This window comes from Polyergus mexicanus, unplaced genomic scaffold (genome assembly GCF_030449975.1).
Source record: "Polyergus mexicanus isolate NDT 795.1 unplaced genomic scaffold, iyPolMexi1.0 SCAF_10, whole genome shotgun sequence".
NCBI lineage: Eukaryota > Metazoa > Arthropoda > Insecta > Hymenoptera > Formicidae > Polyergus > Polyergus mexicanus.
The window spans coordinates 4,526,079-4,535,478 of record NW_027223330.1 but is presented as its reverse complement, the minus strand read 5'-3'; the positions used below and the strand labels follow the sequence as shown (position 1 = coordinate 4,535,478).

Sequence of the window (9,400 nt, the reverse complement as noted above, 5' to 3'; positions counted from 1 at the left end):
GACACTCTGTATATAACAATAGATGCACACACACGCATACATGGCCAAATATTATTCCTTTTGGAAAGATATATAGAAAGACACACACGCGCGCGCGCGCGCACACACACACACGCACATATATAACTCCATATAAGTAATGTGTGCAATTGTGTTCAAATATGCAATAAAGGCAGACACGTGTCTATGTTATACTGTTATCTATACGCTTAGATACGCTTAGATATGCGTGCGAGGCAATAGAGCAGTAGAAATACACGATGTTGTCCGATTTCAACATATTGAACACAATTCTCTTTCAAATATGCATAAAACATGCAGAAATATTAATATCGGTAACAGCGGAACTAAAATTATTGATATTATCGATAATTTCGGTCGGTATTATCGATAATTTTAGTTACGCTTAGATGAGGGCGATAACCCGTCGGAGGTCGGCCGTCGCTCCGGCATTCTCTTAAAACAGAAAATGTTTGTAAAAAATGATATTGTCAACTTGGCAAACGCAAAAGAAGAATTAGTGCAATTACAAAAAATGGCATTGGAATTAGATATACAAATGAAAGAAGGAAATAATAATACGCAAAAGGAAACTTAACAAACACAACAAGAAATATCCAAAGAGAAATTAAAACTCATAAAATTAGAAATACAACTTAAAAAATTGGAAGTGGAGATTAAGGGTGCGTTCGGGGAGCTTGCTGTCGCGCTGTAGACGCAAACGCTGCGAGATCTGTTCGGAAAGTCAATAAGGCACTGGCGATTGTGAACTCCATGAACAGCCTTAGCGCAGTATCATGGTGCCTCCTAACACATGATACTGTACGTGACAGTACCCGTTGAAATCATGGAGCAAGATAGACAAACTTTATTAACAGCAGTAGCACTTATAGCGCGAGAATTAATAGATTCATCAATAAAACCATTTATAAAATCTTTTATAAATCATATAAAATTATATTAGCATTTATTATCGTTACATCTTTTATGTCTTTTCTTTTTATATTTTTAAATCTTTTCCAGGATTTTGTCAAGCTTCTCTATTAATTTAAATTTTATCTCCATTCTTTCCTTGTGCCTTCTTTCTTTTTCCAGTTCAGCCATTCGACGACTTTCTAAAATTGCTTGAGCAATATCATTAGTTTTACGTTTACCTAAAAATAAATAAATTTGAACTGCTCTTCAGATTCGACGTCCTGAAGATTTACTTCAACATAATAGTCATCCATAATGCAAATCGCAAATCAAAAGTCACGTCTAAACTTGTACTAAAAATGTACATATGTACAACTTAAATTGATAGTGCTACCACCGTTCAGAAAGCTCACAAACGCTAACGCTATCATTACATCACCTCGGAAGGAATTGTGTTGATAGCGCGCAGTTATGACGTAGCACACTACCATTAATGACGTCATGATTGCGTTTGATAGCGCTACCAGCTAGCTCCGCGAACAGCCGATAGCGCTAAATAGCGCGAATAGCGTCTCCCCGAACGCACCCTAAAAAACAACAACCTACAAGACTGCTATAAACAACTGAGTAGTTTTTTATTTTTTACAAAATATATTATTTTTCAAAGATTGATGCATATCTAATCCAAAGTTATAAAAAGTTATAAAAAGTTAGTTTAAATAGAAAAGAATAAGAAAAAGATTTTATTACAAAGTTGTAAAAAGTTAATTTCTAAAAAAAACGTTTATTAAAAAATAGTTATTTTATTTTAGCACATAAAAACATTTATGTATTTGTTATTTTTTCATGCGTTATGTATTATGCAGTACAAATATATATGTTATGAAAGTTTAAATAAATACATCAATTACACGGACCATAAAAAAAAATTTTTAAATATCTTGAGCCAGAATAGGTATTTCTTATAGATTTTGGGTCTCTGAATACGGAATCTGTACTTTATTTTACCGTATCACGTCACATTTTTCTTCATCATAAAAAATAGTCGAAAATTTGCTCAAAATGTATATTATATGAATAAGGATAAGTAATGACTTAAAAAAGTTATGTAAAGTATTCTTTTCTTTTAAATAATCGAATAAATAAAATATATTTTCGTATATGATAACGATTTAACTATAACGATTTATTATAATAACCTTAAGCGGGGTGAGCAAGCGCGCACGCAAGTCTTACGATAGAACGAGTGCGCGCGACGTGTGCCTGGTTCCAGGATCTAACTTTTTAGGGGATTAACATTAGGGAAATAGCTTTTTAGGAAATTAAGATTCTTCTGATAACTTGCATTTTATAATTATATTGTTAATCATTATTTTATCTCTTATAATATATTTGTAAAACATTTATCTGTAAAATCCTTGTATTTTATAGTACGTATATCTTACCTGGAAGTGATGACGTGTCGTAACAAAACAAGCACTTAGGCTTATTCTTAGAAAATAAAAGAATATAAAATTTGCGAAAATACCTTTGTCAGGGATACATTACCATTTTGTATACGAGATAATTTCCTATATGCATATTGATTTATTATAATAAAAATTATGCTGCACATTTGTCCAAATAAATACATTGATCAAAATATACGAGAAATATACAAAATATACAAAATTTCTCTTGTGTATATTGATTTATTATAAGGGAAATTATCTCGTATATTTTGACCAATGTATTTATTTGGAAAAATTTGCAGCATAATTTTTTAAATTTATATAAAAGTGTAATGTATTCTTGACAAAGGTATTTTCGCAAATTTTATATTCTTTTGTTTTCTAAGAATAAGCCTAAATGTTGCTTGTTTTGTTACGATACGTCATCATTTCTATGTAAGGTATACGTACTATAAAATACAAGGACTGTATAATAAGAGATAAAATAATAATTAATAATATAATTACAAAATGCAAATTATCAGAAGAATGTTAATTTCCTAATAAGCTATTTCCCGAATGTTAATCCCCTAAAAAGTTAGATCCCGGAACCAGGCACACGTCGCGCACATTTGTTCTATCGTAAGACTTGCGTGCGTGCTTGCCCGCCCCGCTTAAGGTTACTATAGTAAATCGTTACAGTTAAATCGTTATAGTACAAAATATATTTTATTTATTTGATTATTTAAAAGAAAAGAATACTTTACATAACTTTGGTAATTATTTACTTTAACGGACCCAGCTCCAATGACGTTAATCTTGACATATATTATCAAGGACATAACTCTAACTTTTCCTTATAACTTAATCGGCGGTCATTGTTTATTAAAAAGTTATTAACAAATAAAGTTTGAGAAATAAAACGTAATTTTTACATAAGTTTGTAATTCCCACGTAAGAAATAAAATCCATCCGCATCAGGACGTTGCATAACTCAAATCAAATTTTCAGAAATAGGTTTAGGTTAGATTATATCTTCCGGAAGTGGAGACCCCCCCCGTACGGGGAGGGGGCGGAACTTTCACGCATACACTTTCCCATCCACACAACAATTTTGGGCTGAACGTCGCTTTGCATTGTATATGCATGGACATAGTGGGCCCCCCCTCTCCTCCTACGGGGAAGCTTTACTTTTGGAAGATATAATCTAACCCAAACCTATTTCTGATATAAAACTAAAATTTGATTCTCCTAGAGTAAAAGTGACATTTAGGGGATGCAGCCCCGATGATTTTGACCTTGACATATGTTGTTAAGGTTACCCTCCTGAGTGATCTTCAGAAGGTTTTAGCCGTCGTTCGTTTTTTATTTAAAACTTATTAACTAAAATATTATTTATTGAATGTGTGGAATAAATAAATACATGAATGGACAGAGGAATTTGATATAAGAAATAGTCGACAAGCGTAAAAAAATGAGAATTTTAATCAGTATTTAAACAATCTAATGTATACATAGAACTCATTATTTCAAAAAAGCCTCAATGCGCTTATCAAAATTGTATATTCTATAAAATAAAAATTTTAAAAAAAATTAAAGAGAATTAAATTAGAAATAGGTTTGGGTTAGGTTATTTCTTCCGGAAATAGAGCCCCCCCGTAGAGGGGGCGGAACCCACTGTTTTATGCATACACTTTTTAATCCGAAGTAAGGTTCCACATGGGTTTACAACTTTTCACGCAAAGCGAGATTCAATTCATGTACAACCCATGTAAAATCTCACTTTGCTTTAAAAAGTGTATGCATGGTGTGGCGGTTCGAGAAACCACCACAATTACGCGCGAACTATCCGGTAGACGCGTGAACGAATTCTCACGCGCGGAGCATGTGAAATCCACGCGCGAGCACCGCGCGAGCCAAGAAGGCTCGCCGCGAGGCGGCCACGACCGAGAGTCAGCGCCAGCAAGTGAGATCCGTTGAGTGGGGTTTATAAGACGGCGCGCAGCGAGAAGACTTCGATTCGCGGCCCGCTCTGAATCAGGGAAGGACCTCCTGCCCTATAGTCAGTCCGAGCCTACAAATTCTTTTGGAAAGCGACAGCCTACGCTGCCTCCGACGTTACCGAAGGAGCTTAGCCTTCCTCGACCACAGCTGCCTTCCACATCACCCGGGACTAGTCGGCAGCTCCTCTGTGAGGAAGAGAGGACACCAGGACCTACAGGCGATCGAGTGTGTACGAGCTTCAGAGAGTGGAAGCTGCATCCGATAGACCTGGCGCCGGTGCAATACACCAGACCTCCACGCATCTTCTTGAACCCGTGAGACATCCGGGTACGACGATACACGTCACCAATGACGCCGTGGAGCCTGCCGCCGCTACTATCACCGCTAGCAGCCTCATCACTCCGACTCCGAAATAGCGGGTCACAGACGCAGCCGGCCACACGCATACATCGCGGTACTCAATGCTTTTCACTGGAATTGACGGACAGCGCTACACAACACGACAGTGATTGGAAGACCACGGCCACGCAGACGGAGACGATCAACGAAGAGCCCAGCTACACGCCGCCAAGGACGCTGCCGGCACTCCGACACGTACCCTCGCCCGCGCTAACAAGCATTGGTTCCCTCCAAATCACCACCACCGAGCCGTGTATCACTTGGCGGGAACGCCCTCTGCGTTAGCCCTCAATCGGCCCTTCTCAGGGCCACCAAAACTTAGATAATTAAGAATTGTACATAGACTGTAAATATATTTTCTTATTGCCAACCAGAAAAGAAGTCGCCTGCTTGACTTCTCTAATTACAATCGACCTATCCCTTGCGTCATCTTCCGAGGACGAACACGCCTCCAATATCTACCCACAACTGGTGACCATCGACGCGGAAGATGCAAAGGGACCCGGAAACGACTATCATCGTCGACGACGACAGCACGAGCGTCAACAAGATCGGCATAAGAATACCACCATTCTGGCCGGAGGATGCAGAGCTATGGTTCGCGCAGCTGGAAGGAACATTCATCTCATGCAAGATAACAGACGACGCAACGAGATAAGCATATGTCCTCTCAAGGATAGAGCCGAAGCAAGCTAGGGAAATAAAGCTAGGGAAAAAAAAATCACACAGCCGCCACCGAAACAGAAATACGAAACAATAAAAAAGACATTGATTCAGAGACTCACGGCATCCCAGGACCAAAGAATCAAACAGCTCCTGGAACATGAAGAGCTAGGAGATAGAAAGCCCTCGCAGTTCCTCCGACACCTCAAAACTTTGGCCGGCATAACGGTTTCCGACGAACTACTGCGCACATTATGGCTAGGGCGATTACCGATGCAGATGCAGGCCATTCTAGCGATCCGCGCGTAGGATAAATTGGAAGATGTTGCAGAACAGGCCGACAGAATTCATGAAGTAGGCAGCAGGTTATTAGAGGTAGCAACCACGCAAGCGGCAGTCACGCCAACACGAACAACATGGGAAACACAGATAGATGCACTAAGAGATTAAGTTGCCGCCTTGACAACACAGGTCACAAAAATGACCAAGAAGTTCCAAAGAGAGCAGCAAGGGAAACGACCACGAAGCCAATCGAGAGACCGACAACGTAGCAGGACACCAAGAAGAGAAAGCATCTGCTACTACCACCGACGCTTCGGAATAGAAGTCAAGAAATGTACAACCCCGTACACGTTCAAAAAGGAAAACGAGGAAGCCAATCGCTAAGGGCGGCAAGCGACATAGGCTCAGAACCACGCCGCCTATATATGACAGACCGGAAGACGAAAACAAGATACTTAATCGATACTGGATCTGACATAAGCGTCTACCCACGCGCAAAGACACAAGGTCGAAAAAAGGCGGAAACATATCAGCTATTTGCAGCAAACGGATCAACAATATCCACCTACGGAGCATCAATCATACAACCGGACTTCGGACTTCGTAGGGCATTCCCATGGCGATTCATAATAGCCGACGTCACACAGCCAATAATAGGGTCAGACTTCTTATCGCACTATCACCTCCTACCTCCTCTTACGATGTAAGGAATAAGAAGCTAATCGACGGAAAAACAGGTCTCGCGGCACACGGATCAAAAAGCAACCATAGAATAAACTTCATCAAAGCAGTAGCCGGAGAAACAAAATACGACAGCATATTAACAGAGTACCCAGGAATAACTCGACCAAACGGAAGGAGCCAACCAGTAAACACAACACAGTCCACTACATACAAACCACCGTGGGACAACCAGAAGCATCCAGACCAAGAAGACTATCTCCAGAGAAACTACACATCGCAAGGACGGAATTCGACCTACTGCTACAGGAAGGGATAATCCAGCCATCGAAAAGCCCATGGTCAGCACCACTGCATATGGTGCCCAAGGGAAAAGAAACATGGCGACCGTGCAGGGATTATAGAAGATTAAATACACGTACGATACCAGATAGTTATCCGATACCACACATAGAGGACTTCGCGCAAACATTGCACAAGAAAAAAGTTTTCTCAACGTTCGACCTGGTGAGAGCATATAACCAAATCCCGGTACATGAAGAGGACGTACCGAAGACAGCAATCAGCACGCCATTCGGATTATACGAATTCAAATTCATGCCGTTCGGACTACGAAACGCAGCACAAACCTTCCAAAGATTTATTAATGAAATACTAAGAGGACTAGACTTCTGCTACGCATATATAGATGACATATTGATAGCATCGACAACAGAAGAAGAACACGAAAGGCACATGAGAGAACTTTTCACCCGACTAGAAACCAACGGGGTGAAAATTAACCCAGCCAAGTGCACCTTCGCAGCCGCACAGGTTAAATTCTTGGGCTACTTGGTCTCAGCAGAAGGCACCAGGCCACTGCCAGAGAAGGTGGAAGCTATCAAAAACTTCTCCAAAGACGGTCAAACACATGCGACAATTTCTGGGAACCATCAACTTCTACAGACGTTTCATCCCAGGAGCAGCAAAGGACCAGGCAATACTGAGCGAAGTATTGAGAGGACCAAAGAAGAGAGGACAACAACCAATTCGATGGACGCCGGAAATGGAAGAAGCATTTGTCAACTGCAAAACCAGTCTATCTACTCCTGGCACACCCAGATCCAACTGCAGAACTGACAGTAACGATGGACGCCTCGGACATAGCACTAGGAGCGGTCATACAACAGAAAGTTAAAGAGGAATGGCAACCACTAGCATTCCTAAGCAAAAAACTCAGCAAACCACAAACAAAGTACAGTCCATACGACCGAGAACTACTGGCTATATACACAGCGATCAAACACTTCCGCCATATGCTAGAAGGGAGACGGTTCATTGTATACACGGACCACAAACCAATTACCTACGCATTGGACCAAGATCCGCTAAGAAGCTCACTACGCCAAGCACGACACTTGGAGTACATCGGCCAATTTACAACAGACATCCGCCACATAGCAGGGAAAGAAAACGTAGTAGCCGATACCCTCTCCAGAATAGAAGCAATAGAAGAGGCAGTCAACTTCGAAGAAATAGCAGAGGCACAATTACAGGACTCAGAAATGCAAGAGATAAGGAGTACGAAATAAAGCTTGCAGCTCACGAAAGTCGCAATACCGGGAACGATGACATTATACTGCGATACGTCAACACCGATAACACGATCATACGTGCCACAACAATTCAGGAGAAAAGTGTTCAACTCTCTACACAGCCTAGCTCATCCAGGAGCAAAGGCATCAGCGAAACTAATATCGCAAAGATACGTATGGCCGAGAGTACAGCAGGATTGCAACAGATGGGCCAAAACATGCATGCAATGCCAACGAGCGAAAATTACTCGACACAATGTAGCACCGATAGGAGAGTTCGACCCACCAACAAGACGCTTCCAGCACATACACATGAACATAGTCGGACCACTACCAACATCCAACAACAAACGCTACTGCCTCACCATAATAGACCGCTTTACAAGATGGCCAGAGGCGATCCCACTAACAGACATTACGGCAGAAACGATAGCAAAGCACCTGTTCATAAACTGGATCACGCGATTCGGTACTCCAGAGAGAATCACGACCGACCAAGGAAGACTATTCGAGGCAGACTTTTTCAGATGCCTAACGCAAATGACAGGCTCAAAACACATAAGGACAACAGCGTACCACCCGGTAGCTAACGAGATGATAGAACGTTTCCACAGGCAATTAAAAGCAGCCATCAAATGCCATCAAACAGAAGACTGGACAGCAATCCTCCCAGTCGTACTGATGGGCATCAGGGCCGCCTGGAAGGAAGACATAAACGCAACAACAGCAGAACTGGTTTACGGAGAACCAATAAGGTTACCGGGACAATTCTTCGCAGGAAAAAGCAACGACGCAGAAGACAAAACCAGCCTCGTGAACAGACTACGAAGCATCATGGCCAAACTCAGCCCAGCCATCAAAAGGCATGGACAACGAGCAACATTCATCTACAAAGACATGGACAAAACAGCAAAAGTCTTCGTGCGACACAGCGCACCATCAAAAGCACTACAACCACCATATGACGAACCTTACGCAGTACTAAACAGAAATGAAAAAACATACAAGATACGAATAAACAACAAGACAGTCAACGTATCCATAGACAGGCTAAAACCAGCGTACACCATAGAAGAAGAAGAAGTACCACAAGCTACCGACCAGGAAACAACAGTACAACCAGTCAAAACAAGAAGCGGACGAATATCTCGCCCGCCAATCAAGTTCAACACTTAAGAGGCTTCCAAGGGGGTCCTGTGGTGGTTCAGTGGATGGATACAGTGAATTCCGCCCTCCTCCCCTACAAAGGGACTCCATTTCCGGAAGAAATAACCTAACTCAAACCTATTTCTAATTTAATTTCTCTCTACCTTTAAAATATAAGCTTGGTAATTCATGCCGAAATATACTACATACAGTCTTATGTCGCAAGTATCGATCGGTCACTATTTTCAATTGTTAATAACTTTGTAATAAACGACGAGCACCCCACGGGAAGGCTGCACTTCCGGA

At 41.2% G+C, this 9,400-nt stretch overlaps 1 protein-coding gene across 1 annotated transcript; it reads left to right on the top strand.

Moving 5' to 3' along the window:
- Positions 1 to 8,542: 8,542 nt before the first annotated feature.
- On the top strand, positions 8,543 to 9,124 carry LOC138936974 (uncharacterized). The gene has a single exon (XM_070302797.1). The coding sequence runs from the start codon at positions 8,543 to 8,545 to the stop codon at positions 9,122 to 9,124; it is 582 nt and encodes a 193-aa protein (XP_070158898.1).
- The last annotated feature ends 276 nt before the right edge of the window (positions 9,125 to 9,400 follow it).